The sequence below is a fragment of the Cuculus canorus genome, chromosome 4 (genome assembly GCF_017976375.1).
Source record: "Cuculus canorus isolate bCucCan1 chromosome 4, bCucCan1.pri, whole genome shotgun sequence".
Lineage (NCBI taxonomy): Eukaryota > Metazoa > Chordata > Aves > Cuculiformes > Cuculidae > Cuculus > Cuculus canorus.
Window position 1 is genome coordinate 30,131,685 of NC_071404.1, and position 24,229 is coordinate 30,155,913.

Below are 24,229 nucleotides of genomic sequence, written 5' to 3' on the forward strand. Positions count from 1 at the left end.
AATCGCGTCATTGTATTTTAGTTGAATTAAGTAAAGATGTATCTTCAAAACACACAACTTATCCAATTTATTTAAGTTAAGGGAATCTCTTTTTTTTTTTTCAGCCAATGAAACACTGTCAACCTTAAGACTTATTGAGGACTGCCACATCCTTTATCATCACTGTAGTTCTGTAGACCACCCACAGAGCACTTATCTTAAACCTGCAGATTGCCAGAAGACCACAGGCTGCAGGGAAGGAAGTACGGGGGTAGAGAACATCATCTTGAAAGCAAACCAGACTTTTGTTTGGCCTGCCCAGATAAGGTGTGTCTTTAAAGACTGCTTTTAAAAACTGATTTTAAACCACCTGCAATGTTTTCTGAAAAAAATACAGTAGCCTTCATTGCAAACATTCTCATTAAAACAACTCTCTGAGTGCCTTTATTTATAAGGGAAAGTAAACGTACATTAACACTGTTGTTAGAGACAATGTCTGTTGCATGCATACACTGGGACTTTTTTACAGTTGCATTACACACAGTTGTAAACATCATAACTCTAGGAAACAAATTATTTTAATATGCCTTTAATATAATCAACAAAGAAAAGAAACATTTGAATCCTTAACAGAATTTAAATACACAATTTAAGAACATTTACATTCTAGTTATTTTTAATTGTACATTAGTAACGAATAATATTTGTATGGAAAATAGTATGTCCATGTACTCAGCATTTCTTCAGCATTAGTGCTTGGTCAGGAATCTAAAATCCTGAAAAACAAGAAAAAGCTTTAGCTGTTGGTATGATATAACGCTTCATACTTACAACATGATAGAGATGTAAGACAGAAGAAAAGAAAGAAAACAGAGAAATAAGAAAACAGAGCATTGTAATATTGGCATAGAGAAACATTTTTGTGTCACTCCAAAGAGCTGAAGGATTTGAAATTAAATTCTGTAGTCTGTACTTAGTTTCAGTGTGAGGTTTCTGTGTAAGAACACAGGGATTGCCTCCAGGACATCAGTATATGTTTGATAAGTAGCTCTATCGGTTCTTTCTGACTTACACTTACCCTCATTGTTAACTTTCCAAACTGTTTCAAGATCTGGGATATTTTCCATTTCTTGGTGCCTCAGACAGCTCAGTGGTCTCAGTTCTAGGAACTCAGCACCTACACTATTAATTTCACCTGCAGATATGTGAATTTAGCACATCTGGGAGAAGCCTGTCCACAGAAATCTAAGTTGATGAAATAGTTGAAGGCTTTCTAAGACTAATCCTTGACATAAATATTGTCCTCTATTTGTATAAAAATAAACTAATTTAAATACAGATTGTGATTAAAAGCATTAAATTAATACCTCTTTAGCGAAAATCCACTGATCTCTTTCCATTTCGTGGCTGAAAGACAAATATCCAGTAAGTGCTCTAGAAAGATGACTGGTTTCAGTAACAAACTCCACCCAACTCAAAGTGTATAGAAATTGGGAAATTTCTAAGTTCTGTCAAAACGATCATCATTAAAGAGAAACTTGAATCCCATTATTGTTTAATGTAGACCCACCTCTGGAGAATTATACAGTAAAAATTACTGTGCACAGATTGATGAATTATACCCATCTTGTATGATTTTATAAGGTGGAGAAAGCCATAAGAAGTCATTCTATGAGACTATTACCCCTCGTTCTTTTTGCATTTTCTTAAGATGTGCTTCCAGATTGTTGTTGTTATTGCATTATAAATGTTTGTAGTAATTAACAAAGAAATACACATCACTCGATGATTTTATTTTTAGAGTGTGTTCCTTAACATAGACAGAGTTTCTCCCTGTTCACAGTGGTCATTTCAGACATATTCTGAACCACAAAGGAACTCAATACAATATCTATTCTAGCTGTCAAAAAATCTTATGCTGAGTTTAATAAGAGTTTGCTTTTGACTCTGGCATCATGAATGCATCAATGTTAACTTTACTCATAACTTTGGCCTGTCATAAGAACTCTGAAGATCCAATCCTGATAGATAAGAAATATAACTATAAAAACTTGCCTTCTTTTGAGTAGCCACTTTCTTATTTCAACAGAAAAAAAAAAGACTAACCAAAATCAAGATAATTATTATTAAGTTTGACTTGCCAGATTTAACTTGCTTAATTTTGCAAAACAATGCAAAAATGTTCTATGGCATCAAAGATAAATGGAGTAGTTTTGTTGTCACTAGAATTTCTGTATCTGGTTTCTAATCCTACTCATCAAAACACAAGGAAAATCTGGTTTTATTTTAACCCAAGCAAATGTCTGGAGCAGATCTTGAGTAGACCTATACAGTGGCATGCTTGTACTGAAACGAGTTTTCTTGCTCACAGTAATTCTTACTGTAATTCACTGGTTTCTCTACTTTTTGTTTTGTAACACTCATCACAAAATTTGAAAAGAATAAACCATACCCTGTAGAAAAAGTAGCCTCTACTTTGAATCCTTCCAGGACCTTGAAGTTCCCCCTGAAAAAAAGAGGATTTTAAATCGTGTCTACTCTTACAAGCAAATCCATAGAGAGAGGTTGTTTATGTACATATTGAAAGTATTTCTTCAGTTTTACTATTAAGTCTTGCCCCTTAAGATATATATTATATATATTCCTCAATGTCAGTAACAAGTTCATGTTGTCATACAGAAATAGCAGAAAACACGTGAATGAGTACCAAATTCTGCCTCGAGTTTTGGCTCCATTCAGATTGCTTTAGAATGGTAAATGATAATGCCGAGTAGGCTTTGCCTTCAACTCTCCAGGTTTCATTACTCAGACACAACCAGAGTGTCTTCATGGCGGCAGAGTCTCCATAGACAAAACAGAGTTGCTTTTCATGGAGGACAATAATACAAAGCCTAAATACCAGAAATACTTGGGGTTCTACCAGGAATAAGATCAAAGTCTGTTCCCAGAGGTATATTGTGATCACCCTTCTCATATTAACTCCCAAAGGAAAGACTAGTGCTTATGCTATCATATCCTGTCTGTGCTGCACATATTGAGAAGGAACTGTCTACTGATATGTACAGCAAGGCAGGGGGAAATGAATAATGAGGAAAACAGAAATTCCTTTTTATTGAAACAAGTACAAAGCACGAAGCATTCAGTTGCTTTAATGAGACCTTCGCAATTAGAGAACACGTAAGTTTAATCATAGTGGTTTTGCTGCTTGTGTTAATATCAGAGATATGAGTGAGGTGTTTGCCCTGCAGGTAGAATGACAGCCCAATTCAGGAACAAAATAGTTCAAATCTTGTGCTTAACAGGACATAAAATTTAGATGGAATTTATTTAGTAATGATGGTATTTCTTAATTGAAAACTGGGGTCATATGATCTCTTGGACAATGGGAAGTTTTCAAAGGAAGTAGGATTTAAACTGTACATAATTTCTGAGTCTTGCTTTCAATTTTGACTTCAGTTCATCAAATATACCTCTATACCCAGTTCCTTTGCTGTGCGTAAAACATCTGGATGATTTTTATTTATATTGACCACCTCATTCCACTATCATCTGGTTTGAAATACCCATCTCAGATCTATAATCCATTTAATACTATGGTGTTTTTATATTAAAAAAGGTTAAAAGTTGTCTGTTAATGGAGTCTTGTACATTGCCATTGGAGTGTCTTATGATATTTATATTTCATTAATTTTCTACCTTTCTATTCAATGAGTTAACAAAAGTAAAAAACAGGAACAAAACAGGCCATGTTGTAAGTTAAGGAAATCGATCTAGAATATAGAAAGAATCAAGAGTACAATTACTAAGATGGAATTTGGGTTAATGTTAGTATGTCATTCTCTGCTTACAATCAGACACAATCTTAAAGATTACAGTCTTCTTGTTAGGTTTCATGTCAGAAGATTGGTATTAGGAAACAACTGAAGCTAAAATCTGTCTTCATTATAATCCACATCTTCTAAACTTCCAAGGGCTTGGAGGTATTAAAAAATGACTAATACATGCTGAGGTGTACAAGCATATACATTCACAAACCTGAATGTATATATCTATACAGAAACATACGTGTTCAGGAAGAAGTGTGTTTATTTAGAATTTAATGCCTGCCATCTAAAAGTTATCACCTGCAGTCTCTTAGATTGAGTTGCCAACAATGTGGTCTTGCTTCTTAGACCATAAATCAGCAATATGGAGGTCAAGAGGAATCAAATTCATGACTAAATCTGGTGTCAGTTCAAACTTGGAAGGAAGAATAAGCTTAGTAAAGCATGGTTCCTCCTTCACTCATCCACATTTTCAATTCCTTGTGTGACCAGGGAGAGAGTTGGGTGTGTTTGTGTACAGCAGATTCTGGTTTTCTTTCCAGTATTTTAAAAAAAAAAATATATAGCACTGAGTTAATCTTTCCTGAAACACATTCTGTGACACCAGAGCCAGATATTCTAACCAAAGATGGGCAGCCCACAGGAAGATGAGGGCTTCCTGCTCCGTGGGGGATCAGAGCTCCTCTGCACGTCTTAGGCACAGTTGCTCTGATCGTCTACTGGCTTTAAAGTTTACCTATAGCATTTCCTCATCAACCAATCTGTGCAGTCTCTTGGAAAGACAGATTGATAGCTTTCTCACAGTCAGGGAATATTGCATTACTTTTACTATTCATGGTAGATTATTTCACAATTTTCTTTATTTTCTCATAAGCTGGCATGGCTCTCAGCAGTAACACTGAGAGAGGATTCTAAACTGTTATACTAAAATATGCTGAATCCTGCCATATAAACAAATGTGATAAGTGTAATCCACATGAATTTCAAAGATTTTATTATTACATTAAAATAAATACGGTACATCCAAAAATACCAAAACCAAAATAGCCTGCAAAGGAAACTGATTCCAGAAGATGCTAGCACTCTGTAGACATCTGATGGTAACTCACAGATCTATTTTGATACATATGCTCTCTGTTCTATCACTGTTCTGAGTTGAGCATATATTACTTCAGTGAGTTTTGATTCTTAAAGTATCAGCAAGATTATTTTTCACTAAATAAAGAATAGAAAAAACCTCACTTTTCTAATGAAAATACGTTACTGTGTTATTAAATCATGAAAACAAACATGTCATGGGTAGAGAGGTCTACAAGGACATTTTTAGAAGAGCTAATGAATCACAAAGTGTGAGAATGCAAACATGCAGAGTTTAAGATTACATACGTCGGCTTTGTATCTCTTCAGTCTTCTTTCATTAAGCTGGGGAACAAGTTGCAGCAAAGGATGCAGGACAGATGACTGAGAGGACATGAACACAGACACACACATGAGCAACAGTGAAATTCAGACCTTACGATGCAAAATAAGTCTCTTCCTGCAGTATTGGCTTATGGACGAAACATGCATCAAAAAAGGGCTGCAGATGTTAATTGAGAAGCTTTTTGGTTTGAACACTTTCACTTGACAACAAACAGGTACTAACATTTATATTTACACCAGGAATGTGACTCACATAGCAATGGAGGGAAACATGTGCCCTCAGCTTTAGCCATTGAAAGTTCAGAACTGTTTACAGACTTCTTGCCCAGACTGTTGCAGTTTTTTTAGACTTTGATCAGCCTCTGTGAGTGACACAGAGAATATTTCCATGCACTACTCCTCATATTTGCTATCTGCTAAGAAAGTTAGCACCTTCAGTATCCGTTGTATTGAAAAGTTAATTTTACATCAAAATAACTGAAATCACAGCAAGAAACTTTTTTTTTCCCCTAGAAGACAGTGTGCAGGAGGGATCTATTCTCAAGCCAACTTTGTAACTGTGGCACTGATCATTCTATGACCACTGTAAGAAGTGAGCTCCAGCAGTGAAAATCCTTGTGTTCAATAAGACTTTATGCTTGCAGACACTCCGGTTAAGCACAGTGGCATTGTATGCAGTGTAAGTGTCCCCCTGGCAAAACACAGCTATGTGGGCTTGTGGAGAGAGTTCTACAGTGAGAAAGAAAGTAGAAAATCCATGTTCCATCAGCAAATTTCAACCTTCAAATCATGTAAACATAATTTAAGAAATCATGCATTTTTATACAATACTTCTTAGAAAAGTAATTTCTGAAAAAATACAAAGAACGAGACAAAAATGGACATTAAGATATAACAATAATTGTTAAGAAATGAGAAAAAATACATTTAATTTTCTCAAAATCCTGTTATGCACAGAAAAAATGATACAGATACACAAAAATAACAGATTATGTTTGCACATTAAATGCAAGAATGGATCACACAGATTGGCTTATTTCATTGGCTTATAGGAATAATTCTATATCAACAATACTAGAATATTTTAAAAATTATATTTTTCATTTAAAATATAATCCAAAATCTGAGTAAGATTTAAATACTGATACATATTTATAACGTGTAAATAGATACGTACAATTTAATCAGTAATTAATAAAAATTCATTAAGAGTTCCTCATATTTTTAGGGTTATGTTCTCAGCTTCTATAAATCCACATTGGTTCACTGCATACGTTTTGTTCTGGTACCAGAGCAAGCATTTGATCTTATTATTAAATGTTGTAACTACAAGACTAAGATGCAGTTGGTATTCTATGAGTGTTTGGTCACTTTTTTGCACTCTTGATCAGTATTGATGATCCTCTTCTGTGTTATTTAAAACACATTCTTTATCTCAACCTGTTTGCTGTGCAGTTGGTGTGACTAGTGCAAAAAGGAACATTACCTTGTTTTTACACAGAAGAACATATACACAAGGAGGTGCTGTGCCACTTACCACGATGTCTGAGTTGCCCGAGTCATGAGTCTTAGAATAATGAAATAAGAACTGTTCAAAAAAATTACAAGTAGCATTTTACTACAAAACAGGGCAAGGATGTTACGATTTTCTTGAAAATTTTAGTGTGATCATAAAATATACATAGAAATCTTACCCTTTTGGTGTTGTCTTTTTCATCTAAACCCTGTAGGAATAATAATTGGTAGAGAAACATTTACTGGTTAGCAAAAAAAAAAAACAAACCAGCAATGGGAAATTTTGCTTACTCTATAAAATTTTCAGTACTGGATTGTAATATTGTCATTCCTTGACAGATATATTACATATCTTTGCTTATCAGTACATCTACTCTTTTCAAACTGTGTAGAGAGCATTAATTACTGTCCAGTGGAAGAGCAGATGGGTTTATCATATGCTCCTTTGTATATCCCTAGACTCTAATAAGTAAATTTCTTTCTTCATTGAGAGCTCAGTTTTTCTAATCTAGAGCAATAAAAGCACCTGAAATCTCATATTCAAAGTGTAGATTATTTTCCAAACATTGAAATGTCTCTGTTGTTTTTAATAGTTGTTGAGTTAGGACATAAAACATTTCAGAGTAATAACTGGTAGTATTACTTCCAGGTACTTCAGATACTGGGTCTTCAGAATTCATTGTAGACACCAGCAGGTTGAGAGAGAAGGCTTCAGAAATGCTAAGTAGTGGTTTGTGTGTTTTACCTGTGATTTCTGGAGAAATCCCATGACCAGAAAACAAAGTTCTTCCAGTGCACTGGGCACCTAATGCAAAGAAAACATTAACTTAAGTATCAGAATTCCAATCCTTCTGCATATAGCAAATAGTATCTAAATAATAAAGTAAACTTTATCTGACTCACCTGAGGCTGAGAATCTGTGGACCAGTAGGCAGAACACGCATTGTCTATCTGTAAAAGTTCACAAAGCGCTTTATTAACAAGTCAGATTAATAAAAACAAATGAAATACTTATATTTTCAAAACCAGTTCAGTGCAGCCAAAGGTATGGTAAGTTTGTTCATAGGTATGTTCATGAAATACTTTGTATTCAAGTGGGAAAAAAAAAAAGACCTTAACCAAATAAACAAATTTGTACTTGTTTGATCATAACAAACACATACCTATCCGGGTCCTTCTTATTCCACTTACTTTCTTCTTATTTTTAGCCTTCTCAGACTAAGTCATATTTTAAAATATGATTTTAAGCATCTGTGGTATGGACTATCTCTTCTGTGATATTTTTGGATTACACAAAACTGTGAAGAAAATGACAAAACTAAAGCAAGTAATTCAAGGAGCAGTCCTCTCCAATTGGATTCCAGTATCCGTGCATGTATATGACACATGCTTCTCTTGAGTGATTATGACATGTGCCAGCAAGTCTTATGCATGCCAGTCAATTTGTATGAATCAGCAGCAGCCAATAGACAAGGCTTACACTGATTTCTTTGACAAATGAGGAGCCTTACATGATTTTGTTTAAAGGGAATGGTTCCCAAATCAGAATGCTATTGAGAGATCTTCAATGTATTTCAAGGATCTAAACTCAAAGAGCACCAAAAGAAGTCATCGCTGTTGATCTTAGATGCATCAGCACAGAACAGAATGCTACATATATAGACACAAAACAAACAAACAAGAATAATCCACAAAATGAACCAAGAAGCCTCAACCCCCACCAGCCATTTCATCTGGATCAAAACAAATGTCTATTTAGCTCTGCATCTTATCTCTAAAAAAGGCCATATATTGGCACCCAGTGAAGAGCCCAAGAGAGCAATGATATAGTAAGCTCATACTCTCCAGCTGCAGCATAGTTCTGCGCTGTGAATTTGGTCAATCTCTCTCTGAACCATTGAGAACTTTTAGCATCCATAACATCCTGTTGTAAGGGTTTCCTAAATGCTGTGTGAAATCCAACTTCTGTTTGTCTTGATAGGTCTTTTCAAAGTTAGCTCCGTTCAGTGCTATAGTGATCTTGCCTTGAAAGAAGTAATGAATAAGTGATTCCCTCCCATTGTCTCCCTATTGTTCATGAGCACATGTAGACAGTTAATCACATCCTCTTTCTGTTTTCTCTTCTCCAAGATGAAAGAATCCCACACTTCTGAATCGTTTTCAGTAGGGCTATTAATTGGGGAGGGAGAAGAAAGAATAAAGTAAAACTGAGTTCATGGAAATAATATTACCAGTGCGGAAAGTTCAAAGAACTCTGTAAGGAAAAGGAAATATCTCCAGTACTCCAGCTGAAGCTGTATAGTTTAATAATACTGAAAAAAGAGGCTTAACTTTATTATCTAACTTCAAAATTCTGTCACTAGAAAGCCATATTGATATGCACCATTTCTTGCATTGAATATTTGATATTGTTTGTCTAGATGCCAAAAAGATTTGCGAATCATCTAGTTCATAGACTACATTTAAAAAACCCTTTTTTACAAAAAAATGTAGGTAATGCATTGGGTCTTATGATTTTATTATAGGTAAAAAGCCCTAAACAACACTCTTCAGCAATGAAAACATTAAATGAAAAAAAGCAATAAGCAAATAATGCATATCTGAGTACTTCAAGACAAGAGATGATTCATTCCTCTAGAGACAATCTGCAGGAGAGCATTAGCAGGAATAGTGGGAAAGTTAATTGCTCACAGAATTCCCATTTCAAATAGTTTTTATTGGTAACACACCCTCCCAGTTCTCTTTTCCCTTCATCTCACATTTGTTTGTCTCTGGGTATATCAGTTCAGCTGCACTACTTTCATAGTAAGTAAATGTAGAGAGAGAAATTGTCCATGAATGAGATAAACTAAGCTCAAGTAATTTTGGAAGCCTATGTTAAAAATTTGCTGTTTCTTTTTGTTGAGGGACTTTGTTGTTGTTGCTTTTAATTGGTTTATTTGCTTGGTTTGTAGTTGGAGGTGACTATTAGAGAACTACCATAATTCAGCAGCAGGACAATGTACCTTGCATTGCGTTAAATGCAAAGCAGTACCTGTCAGCTAAAATCTGCATGGACAAAGGGAAAACTGAGGAAAAGCCAGTTTCTATTAATTAAGAAAAAGTAATAATTCCTATCATTATTGGTGCATTGGGGATCGTTAAATAACAAAGAAAAGAAAGGATCTGACAGACAAGTAAAGGAACACAATACTTAGTTACAGAATTCCCATATTTATAAACATGAAGCCATTCCTGGAAAATATGAGGTTAATTTAGAGGCAGGGCTTCTCCTGGATGATCCACTAATAAAGTAACAAACAGCAAAGAACTGATTGTTTTCACTCCAGGAAAATCTGTTGAGCTAGTAAGATCCTGTAATCAGGTTGATTCAGGGCATATACCTATGCATCTAATTCTCTTTCCATAGACCCTCTGCAGCCCTGCATTACTCTTGCCATAATAGCAAGTTTTATATTACTTCCATTATGTAATTTTATCCGGAATTTAGTATATTATGCACACTTTTTTGTTCACCGAAATCCACGGAAATTTTGCCTTTGCCTCCAGTCAGTGTAGGGACAATTACTATGTTACAAATAGCAAATGTTAGCAATTAATGCAGAAATTCATAAAGTAGCAGTTTTTATCTAGAACGTAAATAACTCTTTTTCATTAGCTCCTTGTAGCTATCAAGATTTTAGTCACCAAGAGATCATCTTTTCCCAGGAGATAAATATAACCAGAGCTTATTTAAGTCCTAGTCTAGGAATATGTTGGTGTTTCAGTAAACACTTTCAGAATGAACTAAGGGGAGTCAGCAGTAAAGGAAGTGTCTCCCGTAATGGCTGCAATAGGAAGAAATACAGTCCTGCACCTGTACTCCTGCTAAGTAACTTGCTTTCAGATGTTATCAGAAGCTACAAAATTCAATGTCAGTGAAATACTTGAGCGTTGCAGCAACACCAAGGCATGAAAGCGGCAGGTTACACCCTCTCTGCATGTTATGTCCTGCCACTCCATCTGCTCCAAAAGGGCACAGAACAGCCTGCGTTAATACACATGTCACATCCTAGACCCATTCATTTCAAAGATGAGAGTGGAAGTTATTGTAGCGATCAGTAGTAAAACGTTAGAGAGGCTAAACTGTGACAGTATATTATCCTTTACCTAGTAAATAGAGAGGATAGGATAGGATTAAATAGTGTCCCTGCCCTGCCTGCAGAACAGAAGAGTTGAGATTGGATGAGTTGAAACAATTACTATGTATTGTATAAAGACTATAAAAATACCAGATAGGACACTGTTTCTTCCAAGGACAGTGACTGCCTTGTCGTTGGCAGTTAAATGACAGCTGCTATCAAATGTACCTTTCCATTGAGTCAAGACAGTCTTTCCTGGAAAATAAGATATGTCAACTCTTTGCTGATGTCAGGATAGGAGATGTACAGGATAAGCAGGATGGGAAGAAGAGGACTTGAACTCCATGCAAAAGAAATACTGGAGAGCGAAGTGTGACTGTAGTAAGGATGGGCACAGAAGGAACAAGAGTACACCACACAGCAGTGTGTAGGTGCTGCTTACCTCTTTCCACAGCTGCAAATCCTGATCTGCCTCAAGCGCTTGGGATGGCATCGGCGCACCTGAATGTATAAACCATGCTTAGCAGTGCTGTGCAGCAAAGGTCGTTTGTATAAGTATCTCTTGTCAGTCATTTAAATAAAAACTGAACACAATATGATACCTAGCGCACACAGCATCATCCAGGAGTTTCCGCCTGCTCTCTGTCAGAAACAGCAAGAGGCTTCTTCACAAGTTCACAGCAGATATGGACAGTCATAGCTCCTAGCAATAAACAGTGTGGAAGTTACTCTGCCTTCACCAGGGTTCAGGGTGGTATTAGTCTATTCTCAGTGATAAGTAGTAGGCAAGAAATTTTGCATGGCAGCTCTTGAATGCAAAAACCTGCAAACTTGCTCAGGAAAACACATTCCAGTGTCTACAACCCTGCACTTTCTAAGAACTCAGCTCATCTCCAGCACATTCATCACAAGCTGAGCATCTGGATCCTACCTGTTGCTTTGTTCTATATTACAGTTAAACAATCAGACATGTGCTACGTAATGTACGCTTGCATATGAATTATACCTGTCACATGAAGGTGATACTCTTGAAGTGATAGGTGGTACACGTCTAACTAGCATTGTTTCCTCTGTCTGGAGTATGTGATGTGGAAAAGCTCAGACCCTTAGAAGACTGAATATGTTACTAATTGCATAATGCTGCAGTAATGACATGCCTGTCTTGGGGTCACTCCTTTCTCCATCTCTGCTCACCAGGCTACAAACCTGGCGTTCACTCTCTCTGGGTTCTTTCTGATCAGCACGTAGGATATCCAGCTTTCCTCACTGTTTTTTTTTTGTTTGTTTCTTTTAATCTGGCAGTATATTTCTAATAATAATGTATTATCAGAGTCTCTGTAAATAAGAGAAATGAGCATCACTGAACTAGAGACAATACAAGCATCTTGATGTGGGGATGTACTGTAACTCACCTGGGAGGGAGACTGGAGCTGGAGATGGTGGTGCTTTATCTGTACAGTCCTAGGGCTACAGGAAATCCAACCAAGTCATCTGATTTATCTCCCTGCCCAAAGCTGCTGCTTGTGACTGATGCTTGACCAGTTTATACACTCTTCTTAATGTCTTCAGATTAATGGAGATTTTATAACCTCCTAAACAGTCTATAATCACCTGTGGTCACTTTTTTTTTTCCCAAATAATTGAACCAAATTAAATTTTTAAAAAAGAGGGGATGGTAGCTAGAATCATCAGGTGAGCAGGGTATGAGTGTGCATTATTTGTTTTACAAGTACCACTAATAACAATAATTGCAACAGTAGTTAGTTGCAGGCATAAAGCGGTAGATTTCAAAACCTTAATTTGGAACTGGTGCAGAATTAAGGTGGCTAATTATTTTCAATGCTGCTTCTGCCCCCATAAAATGACTAAAAAATAATTAGAAGAGGTCTTAATGCACCCTGTGTAGAAGTGAGATATATTTTAAATCTTTAGGAGGTTGACATAATAAGAAAACTGCTTTCTGATGAAAAACTAGCTTTTTTCTGATGTTTGTTTCAATTCTCTTACTTTGTTTTATGCTCTTAAATTAGTATATTTAAATTGAAGTATTGCCTGGTTGCAAATGATGGAACTTGGCAACACTTCAAATCAACACATTTTCCCCATTAAACCCTTGCCTATCCATCTCTGAATGCTGTTTCTACCATTGCCTAGTTCCCAAGGCTTCCAAGAGAGAGAAGAAGAACTCCAATAGCCTATAAAGCTTAGGGCAGCAGGCAAGAAAACCTGAATATTACAGCTTGCTTTTTTTTTTTTTTTCTTGGAGCATAAAGTTTTGGACAGAGGAGACACAGTTATTTCACAAGCTCCTAGGTTTCCTTAACCCTTCTACACTTATTCACAAAACGCTTATTTCATGTGTGGCCCCATCTGTTTTGTGCTCACATCGAGGATTATGTGCCCCCATCGCTCTGTCCAGAACAGTGCTGCAGTTCCTATAGGACTTCATTCATTTATACACAGACATAACAGCACACACTGGGAAACAATGAGTTATTTTGTAATATACACAAAATAACTACAGAGAAGAAAAAGAAAAGAGCGCTAGTGAGGAGAGCAATCCTATTCAAAAGGAATTTCTAGGAGGAAATCCTCCTACAAAATTGATGCTGTTCATGATATATTTTTCTCTTATACTTCAATTCTGCCAGCTTCTAAAACCTCAACTTCTTCTAAGGCAGTAGAATGCCAGCTTCACAGATTCAGTCACTTTTCAACCTGGGATTCATTTCTTACATCTCTTCCCTCCACTAGTCTCCCTATACAGCTCCTGGCAATCATTTCTGCAAGAACAATGATCAAATACTGTGTGCCGTTGCCCTTCCTTGCTCTCCTTCACCTTCTCTCCCCTCTTCCACATCTCCAGGACTTGTTTTTAACAGAATATTCAGTGTGTATACTGTAGTATGATTTATTTTATTCTTGATATTAAACAAACAGCAAATCAGAACAAAAACTCCTGATGAAAGTAACTCATGCACTCACACACATATAAATACAAACAAAACAGAACTGTTCCTTGCAAGCAGCTTATTTTGTGATGTTACCACACAAGGTATAAGTAGTTAATGTATCCAGAGTGGGAAAACGGGATATGAAAGAGAGTACATTTTGTTAAAAGCTACATTAGCTGCGGGTATTTGACAAGCATATTTATCCTTGATAAATAGCAACTTTTAGGTGTAACACAGCATTTCAAATTAAATCAAGATAATCAAGCTCTATGCCTAAAGCCGCTCTATCCGTTCCCATTTAACACTGCTCCCAGCGATTCCTTATGCAATCAATATTGCTTCAGGCTGAGCTAAGCGACTTACAGAAGGTCCTAAATTCTACTACAATTCCGCAATACATCTCATTCCCCTTTCTCAGCTTTTAAATCGGGGCAAGTGATATTTAAAGCGATTTTTTTTTTTTTTTTTTAGTGAAAGCCAGTTCGCCAAGTTGCTGGTGTGTCGTTTTGCCAGACAGGGTAATCTGTCGGGGTACACGAGGAAGTCCACCCAAAACCATGCCCAGCATCTGCAACCTCCACATCTCTCCCAGCTGAGCATCCCACCGCATCCCGCTTCGCGCTCCCCCGCAAGGCTGCTTGGGGTCACCTCCCCCTCCTCTAAAAACAGATGTTGGGGCGCTGGCAGTGCGGGAAGGAGCTACGAGAGGGATGCTGCTCACCTTTGCAAGCAGAGATGGAGGAGGCGAGGAGGAGCAGCAGCGTCGCGGTGTCCGCTGCCTTCCTCGGGCTGCGCCGCGCGGGGGCTGCGGGGGGCTGCTGGCGGCAGAGGTTTCCCATGCCCGCAGCGTCTCCTGCGCTGCCAGCCGCTCTTCTGGGCATATCCTCGCTCCCTGCCCAAACTTTTTAAAGGTCCCTGACACGTGGACAAGCATCGGCCTGATCAGGGCGGGGGCATCAGCCGCCCTGCCCGCTCCCCGCCGCCGGAGCCCTCGCAGGCTTCCCTGGCTGCGCTCCTCTAATCAGCACGCAGAATTCAAATGAAGAAAGTACTACCACTGCTACTCCCACTGGCTTCTCTCATTCAGCTCTTCAGTTTTCTGACCTTCAGACAAACAGGATGATTTTGGTTTTCTCTATTCCACACTCTCATTACTGTTTTCAGTCGTATCTCCAATTCACCTGTTCCCAGGTGGGTTTTTTTCCAGCCTGGCCTTATATACATACAAGATTCGTTGTCCTGTGTGTCAAGCTCAGAACGCCTGCTCTTTCTAATAATGTTTATTCTGGTATGCTTTATCATAGAATCATAGAATCATAGAATCATAGAATCATAGAATAGTTTGGGTTGGAAGAGACCTTAAAGACCATCTAGCTCCAACCCCCCTGTCATGGGCAGGGACATCCCACTAGATCAGGCTGCCCAAGGCCCCATCCAACCTGGCTTTGAACACCTCCAGGGATGGGGCAGCCACAGCTTCCCTGGGCAACCTGTGCCAGTGCCTCACCACTCTCATGGTGAAGAAATTCCTCCTTATGTCTAGTTTAAATCTGCCCCTCTCCAGTTTACAGCCATTGCCCCACGTCCTATCACTATAAGCCTTTGTAAATTGTCCCTCCTCAGCTTTCATGTAGAACCTTCAGGTACTGGAATGTCACTATAAGGTTTCCTTGGAGCCTTCTCTTCTCCAGCCTGAAAAAAACCACAACTTTCTCAGCCTGTCCTTGTATGAGAGGTACTCCAGCCCTCTGATCATCTTTGTAGCTCTCCTCTGGACCCGTTCCAACAGCTCCATATCCTTCTTATGTTGAGGATTCCAGAAAAGAACACAATACTCCAGGTGGGGTCTCACAAGAGAGGAATAGAGGGGCAGAATCACCTCCCTCAACCTGCTGGCTACATGTCTTTTGATGCAGCCCAGGATACAATTGGCCTTCTGGGCTGTGAGCACACGTTGCTGGCTCATGTTGAGCTTCTCATGGACCAGCACTTCAAGTCCTTCTCTGCAGGGCAGCTCTAAATGACAACATCCCCCCATCCTGTATTGAAATCAGGGATTACCCTGACCCTGATACCAGCTTCATGCTTTGTCTTAGTCCCAATTAATCTTCCATATACTTGGTATTGCTCCCACACCTCACCTCATAGCTGGTGACTCGGACCCACTCTCACGTCTTTGGGCAGAGCCACCTGGAACCCTTGCTGGGGCAATGGGTGCCCCTGCTTGGCAGTGAGGAGAGGGGTGGGTAGGCTTGAGGTCCTTTGTCTACCCTCCTCTTTAAGAAAACACCTTAAGCCCCCATAGCAGCTGTGATGGTGGGAGTAAAAGCTGCTGCCGCTTCCTCCTTGTGCTCCATGGTTCCGAGTGATGATATAGGGATGGCAAAGGGGAGCATTCAGACACTGTCTGATCCTGGTGTGGAGGGGAGAAGAGGCATGATTTAAAATGGGGAAATCTCACACAGATTTGGCCCCAACTAGCTGAACCTAGGAGTTAAAATTCATCAAGCTTGCATGTGGGAGAGAATGCAGGTAGGTGGGATGTGGAGGTCTGAGGTTGTCCACCCACCTGCCTCAGGACCCACTGACCTAGTTCTGGGTTTTCTAGAAGACCCATGCTGCAGAGGTGTGACAGATTCCTTGCTTTCCCCATGCTTTAAGTACATACTCAGAAAATTCCATACCTTGGAGCAGAACTCAGTAATATAATAATATTTCATAGAATCATAGAATCACCAGGTTGGAAAAGACTTCTGAGATCATTGAGTCCAGCCATTCCTGTCTGCCACTAAACCACATCCTTAAGTACCTCATCCACCCATCTTTAAATACCTTGGGATGGTGACTCAACCACCTCCCTGGGCAGCCTGTTCAAGTATTTGGGGACTAAAACTATAAAATGGTGATTAGCAATGCTTTTTCAATGTACTTGGACAGCTTAGTCCAGCCGCGCCTGAAACACAGCAAGCCCCAGCTTTACCAGACCTGCTACCAGAGACCACAAGTACCCAAGTGACCAGATCATGCCTGCTACCAGCAGAACGCTGGGTCTGGGGTTGATCTGCTCCTCAGGTCCAGCCCAGTAGCAGGGTCTGACTTTCTTCAAAGACATATGTCTCACTGTCTCTGCTCCCTCAGCATTTACTCTAAAATGAATGATCCTGCCCAGCTGAGAAGCAGCTCCAACACTGAGATGCTACAGAGAGTGTTTCAGAGCAGCATCTCCCAATTTATAGCGCAACCCTGTGATTTGTTTCTCCTTGTTTTTCATTCACTCTTCTTTTCTTGCTTGTTTTTTTTTCTGACTTTCAAAGGAAATACTGCATCATTGTCCAGCAATGAGACAGTTGCACAACATTATAAATTGTTCTTTTCCAAAACAATGTGCAGTTCTTTTTGACCATTTCAGTGCTTTTTGACTAGGGGTGAATAGTGGGGGGCTTAGTAAAGATGCTTGACAAGAGCAATAGCTGTTACTGTGAAACAATAGATAATTTTAATTTATAATCATAGCATTTCTGTCTGATCTTTTCCCTTATCCTTATCAGTCATATGTGTCACAAATTGTGCTCTGTCACAGTGATCACTTTGACAAGCCGCCAAAATTTTGAAAGCTTTGCCAAGCAGCATGCGAAGATGCTATATAATTCTCATAGTAATAGAAACATCTTCTCCATCAGACTTGGTAGCAAAGCTTCCCTTAATATGAGTGGCAACACAGTTCATTCTTGAGGCAATGGTAAGGCAGTACATAAATTAAAGAAGCTTTTATTTTATATGTCTTATTGTATTTATAGCTACCTAATAAAAAGAGTTGTTTTAAAACAATCTAAATCAACAAATTGTGTTTGGTTCTGGTTTCTGTTAATAAAATCAGAAGACGTTTATTTGGAAGACATTATCATAAATGGGAAGTCATCAGCTCTGAAAGGTATCTTCCTAATCCATCTTGATTCAAATACGTGAAACAGTGCTCTAAGCCTTGGCCTTAGGAAGGATACAATTTGTTACGCATTTTAATTAAAATGTTCTTGTTAAATATTTAATAGCTTGCAAAATAAAATGCAACATTTTATAATTAAATACCTGCAAACTTGCTATGCCCATAGAATGGTGCAGAGTGTTTCAAGAACAGTGAAGAAAAGATACTTCTTTACATAAACTTTGTTTTCAGTTAAAAGAAGTTTTATTAGTTCAGAAATTGCATTTTTTATTATAACAGTTATAATACAGCAGACTGAAAATTTTGTTGAGTTGACTTGCACAAAAACATAGCAACAGTAGTTTTGAAGATATTGAGAAAAATATCGATGGAAGATTTCTGGTTTTCCATTTACCAGAAAAAAACATTTAATACTTCCCTCTATGCTTGGATTTGTATTGCTCTGTGATCTTTCATCTGCAAAAGCCGTAATCATTAAGTATGTGATTCTATTTGTGCTCTGAGTTACATTATCTGAATCCTAGCAGGCTGTGGTCTTCCAGTACTTCCAACTCAGTGTGAACAGCGTTTTATTTAGACTATGCCTTTTTACTAAGAGCATCAGTTTTGCTTTTCCTGATATTTTGCTTTTCCTGATATACAGGTAAGGTAAACCAATTTGGGCACAACTGTAATCATCCTCCTAACCATGCACTAGAAAAACCAATACAGCTTTCAACAAAAATGTATATTTGCATTAAGCCCAAAATTGAGTTTATACCAAAACAGTATCTTTACTGAAATATGAGCAAATTTTGACAAACTCAGCTCTCCAAGCTCGAATCTCAGTTCATAGGAGGTTTACGTAGCTTATGTTGCTCACTATTATGCAAAGAACACACTGAAATGTGAGCAAGGAGAAAAAAACACATCTTTCTCTATTGTATCTGGTTTTATTTAATTGCATGATGAAATTAATGCTACACTATTGCAGGAACAAAGCACATCCTCATTAAGCGAATAGCTTGGAGGATGTTTTGGATACTGTAATTAGCTGGTTTAAAATATTTATATTCTTCCTAATGTTGCTTGAATAAATGTTAATTATGGCTCGTGGAAAGGAAATCTAACAGCTGAGTATGAGAAACCATCATCTCTATCTTCAGCAAGCGCAAGGTCAGGAGGTACGTCACTGAATCTACTCACTCGCTGACACATGCACACACAGCCTTTGAAGAGGTCAATGCACGCTGGTTTTTCTCTGACTTTCATTAAATAAAAATGATGGGAAAACATTCCACCTACATCTGAACTTAAGCACTACAAGAGCTTTTACCCACAAGGTGCTTTCTTCACCAAAACATTCCAAACTTGCTAGAGAGTGCTTGAGCTGGGTCAGTGTGGGCAAGCATACAGATGCCTCTCACAATTTCAGATGGGTCCATTAATATCTTTTCTTCTTCTGTGCAATGAACAAGCTGTGTACATGGATTTTCTTCTTATTTATGTTCTAGGGAATTAAGCCTTGTGTAAGAAAGTCTCCATCAGTAATTAATGTCTGCTCAGATACTGGACTTCCTCAAAGTATTCTCTCCATATGTTACTAATGACACACAGGAAGCTCATGTAAGAACAGAAGACGACCCATGAAGATAAGTCATTGGAGACTCAGTTTAAGAAACAGCATCTCTGAATGAGCTTTTATTGCAGTGTTGACTTAATGCAAAAAGACATCCACTCAACAGAAGTCTTTAGGGACATCTTCCTACAAATAGGAAGCAAACAACAAAAAGCCCTGCCATATAAGGCATCATAGACCCTGTATTTTCTCAGAATATGGCTTTCTTATTTTTCCAAGAAAATGCCTCAGTTCTTCCTTTATGAATAAATAAAATTTAAATGACCTTAGGAGCCTCTAATGAACTAGTGAAGGGAACTCATCCAAACTACTGGAAATGAGCACAGAAACCCCAGCCCCTGAGCTAAGAGAGACTCCACCAGGGAACCCTGATGGGACTGATTGCAGCAAATGTTCAGGGCTCTCTTCAAAATTTCCACAATGTTTTGTGTAAAAAAACCTTGTGTAAAAGAGAGATAGTGAAGCTTTTTAATGACTAAAGAAATTTTGCTCAACAGATGACAGTCACCAAATTCAGCAAAACCATTATAATCTTTCCAAAATGGTGGGTACCTGTTTAAATTAGGGCTGAATTTGGCTCACACTGTGTAGTGAGGGTGAAGTCTCCTGGTCACAGACAGAGCATGAGCATAAATAGCATAATTCCTCATTCCTTTATCTTGCAAGAAACCCATAGAGGTAAAATAAGAGATGGCTGAATTTCATCTCAGCATTGATTGTAGTCTTAGCAGAAAGATCTGTGTTCCTACATGAAAAGTAATGCATGTGGAGAAAAATAACCCTTATTGTACCTATGCAGCAATAGGCAGTGTACTAGCTACCATCACATAGAAGAGAGATACCAGAATCACCATGGATGGTTCTAAATGGATACCACCTCACTTCTCAGTGGGGCTAAAAAAGTGAAATAGGATGTCATGAATCACTAGGAGAGAAATACTATCATAATTACATATTGTAATTAGAATTATTAAAACATGGGGGGGGGGGGGAAGAGGAAATCCTCAAGATGAAACCCACTATTCAGTCTCTGCACAAATCCTGAGTGCTTCCATGGGTGGATTATTGCAATTATGATCCCATCATGCCTTCCAGATGAAAATGCAGAGAACTGCACTAAGTTCAGCGCAAGTTTGACAAGCCTGATGCTCTTCAGCGTGGAAAGCTTGAACTTAGAGAGGGGTTCAATATAGGTCTATAAGTATAGATGGAGATATGAAAACTGCGAAAAAATGTTGAAGAGTGACTTTTAACTAATTCTTACAATAAGACCTGGAAGCTGAGGTTTTTCTGAATCAGTCCCATGGAAATAAAAAGTTCTGTCTTCCATAGAGATCTCCTGCCTAGTCCATGATATTTAATCTCCATCTCTGGAGGAAGCAGTTTTCATAAGAAATACAGCCAGCAGAGATGTATAATTTTTATGGACTTGCATTTGTTTTAGGAGTGCAAATGGTCACAGATGATAGAACTTTCCCACCATATTCACACTACTGTCCAAATTGTTCACATTAATTCTGTGCAGAACATGGGACTGGAAACATTTGTTTTATGAAGTCCTGATGATTGGACAAAAATGTAAATTTCTGTTCAAAGGAAAGCAATAATCATCTACTATCATTATTATGTAAGAAGTATGATCACATAAATTGTTTGAAAAGGGGCTAATTTCAAGATACTTCCATCTCACTTTTCTCTAATACACACCAAAACACATCAATAGCTGTTATGATTAGATTTATCTGGGGAAACAAGATTTTGAGCAACCCATCAATTATTCACATGTAATTAATAAGATAATAAATCCTCAGTGTTGCTTTCAGAACTTAACAGATCTTAAGCAAGAAAGAAGTGAAGGTGGATGAGTAGTCACACTTATAAAATGTCATCCTGCCTTCCACATGGCTGCGAGATGAGCTGGTTTTACAATGGGATCATTTGTCTTTTAAAGCGAGACAAACTCATGTTGTGACCTTGTAATGGTTTAGTCTGATTTATTCACAATATGTACACAAATTCAGCGGAAAGGAGGGCATCCTTAATCTTAACTTATCTCTTTCTGTGGAGATTGTTCAAATATATCACTGGTGATCAGCACACCATCACTTGTCTACCCTTTGCCAGATTTTGACCTTCAGGCTACCAACAGCTTCACTTCAGATCCACTTAAATTCTGCAAAATGCTACGTATTCATGGTAGTTTGTAAACTGAAGATGTTGATCTTTGTGGTTCCTTCTGGTTCTATATGCTTCTAGTGTCTATCCACCAGGAATATACGCGTCTTTAAAGCCTTAAGACTTGTGAACCTAACCCCATTTCAAATTCCTTGTGAGTTCAGGGCTCAGACCCCAGCATTATCCAGAACGCACTGGGAAGCCATGAATTTACAAGGAGCCAAAAATTTAGGAGTCTTTGAACACAAAAATACTTCTTTCATTTAGAAAAACAAAACCCCAGCCAACTCGAGACACCCCACACTTGATGACATAGAGAAACTGTAGCTGTATTTCTGTCTCTTTACAATAGCATCTGACCACCGTGAGTGGCTGAACTCAGTATGGAAGCTCTCACATTTTGGAAGAAACAAGTGTTACTTTCTCTGTACAATTAGCTGATACTTCATTATCTCCATGAATATATGTGCAGGTGCATACGTAACTGCTTACTGTCTATGAGTAATAAGAATGACTCCACAGAGCAATTGTTGAAACGAAAGCTACATGAACCAAATGTTTAAAGTCCTCATTAAAAATCCGTCTGCTCACAGTAAGTGGTGGGTCACACGTTTTCCTCCTGGAAAAACAGAAAGTGACTTTCTTTATGAAAAATGCTACTTAGCAGGAAGAAACATTTACAAATGTTGAATGATACAGGCTATTACTACTACAGCAAGTGACAGTTCTCCCCATAATGCAAATAAAACCAAACTGTCCGCACCACTGTTGCATTCTGCACCTCAAGTGACAACCCTGGATTATTATTTGTTATTCTTGTTAGGAAAGTGAGCCTGTAAAGGCTATAAAGATGGCACACACTTAGAGGTATCAGTTTTCTTACAAATAGTTTATAAAAAAATAGTTCTTGCCAAGAATATTTTACAAGCAGTTTGAGTTAGGAGCACAGAACTATATTTTTGCAGGAAAATGTAATTAGATGTGTAGTTTTGTTTTAAATAAAGTGTTGAGATCTTTGCTTTAAATGTGATGTATTAGTGGAACGTACTTGCACTGAAATCTATTGGCAGGATTTGGAATAACATTTAAAAATTTATATTCTTAGACCCATGGCAAAGTTGGTTATTCTGGTACAGAAATAAATACATTTTTACATGAGCACTAAGAAAATTTAAGAAAAGTGGGTATTGTTAACTTTATACCTTGCCACAAAAGAAACTAAGTCAATAATAGGCAGATGGAAAAAGACCAAATTGTTTGGATATAATTTTTACTTTCAGAGGTTTAGAGACCTTTTATATGAGCAACTGAGAGTAAAAGAACAAAAATCGGCTTACCCGTTTATTTTATGTGAACATCAGACTGCTGCACGTATGTGTATATAATACAGACACACACAGAGAAAGAAATCCTGTAACAGATCTTCTATGCTCTCATAACTTCTGTTATTTTCTTCTAATTTAAGAAGGTTAAAAAAAGCCTATCCAGTTTAAATACACAGTAGAAAAATTTGTAATTATGTTATAATTTCCTTTCCAGCACATCAAATAAAATGAGAGTTGTGTGTACATTTCTGTTAAAGAACATCCATGTGCTTGGAGAAGTCACACTACAGAAGAGGAGCAGGATCAATCACACACCATACAGTTTGTATTTATGCCTTCCGGTTGTTGTGCAAATGTGTCACCGTGACACAATTAGCGTCACAAAGCCTATGTGCAGGCAAGTGAGAGTGATGCAATGCATCACATTCCAACTTTTCCAGTCAGCTCGGTTAGTCTGTCAGGCTGAGTCCAATTTTGGAAATTGTTGTCTGCCACTGGCTTTACCCCTCAGATGCGTATCCAGCCCACCAAAATCACATCTGTTGGTGCTCCCGCAATGGATGTTGCACACATGCTGTACTTAAATAATGCTCATTTGTATTTAAATAAATGAGAGAAGGTAGTTTCTTGTCAATTGAACCCAGGATGGCCAGAAGCAGCAGGAGAGACTCACAGCGAGTTAACGAAGGCTGCAGGCAGTGGGCTTCCCACTACAGCTCTGCCCACACAGAGGGCTGGATTTGAGGTTGTAAAAGCACCATGCTATCACCTAAAAATCAAGACCTGCTATCTGGCAAAGCTAAGGAATGGAGAAAAATAAAGCAGACAAACATATTTCAACAGGTTAAAAATTGCAAAAATGACAGCAAGGAGAAAGATGTGAATTTTTCTGTTTTCTTTAAGTAAATATAGAAATTTTGGACAGAAAGGTTTTAACTGTCAGAAAGAGCATGCTGGTGTCATAGCCTTCAGAGAAAAATCTATCCAATCTGCATCAATGAGATTTTCCTTCCTAAATTCTTCTGATATTATGTTGCTGTCTTCTCAGCCAGAAGAACTCCTCAAATACACACAAAGTATAAGTAAAAGACAATTTTACTGGCAACACGAGTTTTGTAAAAAGTTATTGTTTGTTTTGGTTGGTGAATATCAGGAGACTGCAGAAAGCAGAGGTTTCAGAATGACTCCGATCAACTATGATGTTGGGAGATCCAAGACAAAATAACAAGTTAATTCAAGCAGCACCTGCTTAAAAATAGAAAATTTTTTCCTTTTAAATGGGTTGGAAACTGACAGAACTTGTCAAAAGAAAAGCTATCAGTTTAAAGTGCAGCAATGAAAAAGGAAGCAGGC

General features: G+C 38.0%; 1 protein-coding gene across 2 annotated transcripts; it reads right to left on the reverse strand.

Annotated features, from left to right (window-relative positions):
* NMU (neuromedin U) lies at nt 1-14,714 on the reverse strand. 2 transcript variants are annotated; one of them, XM_009569867.2, is made up of 10 exons: nt 14,537-14,714; nt 11,304-11,362; nt 7,644-7,691; nt 7,486-7,545; nt 6,920-6,949; nt 6,763-6,813; nt 5,190-5,264; nt 2,432-2,485; nt 1,347-1,386; nt 1-755 (listed from the first exon to the last, which is right to left on the reverse strand). In XM_009569867.2, exons 1-9 carry the CDS (start codon nt 14,694-14,696, stop codon nt 1,351-1,353), a joined length of 573 nt encoding a protein of 190 aa, XP_009568162.1. In that variant the 5' UTR covers nt 14,697-14,714; the 3' UTR covers nt 1-755; nt 1,347-1,350. The 2 variants fall into 2 exon arrangements, with proteins under 2 accessions (XP_009568162.1, XP_053921292.1); XM_054065317.1 differs by lacking the exon at nt 6,763-6,813.
* Nucleotides 14,715-24,229: the final 9,515 nt, after the last annotated feature.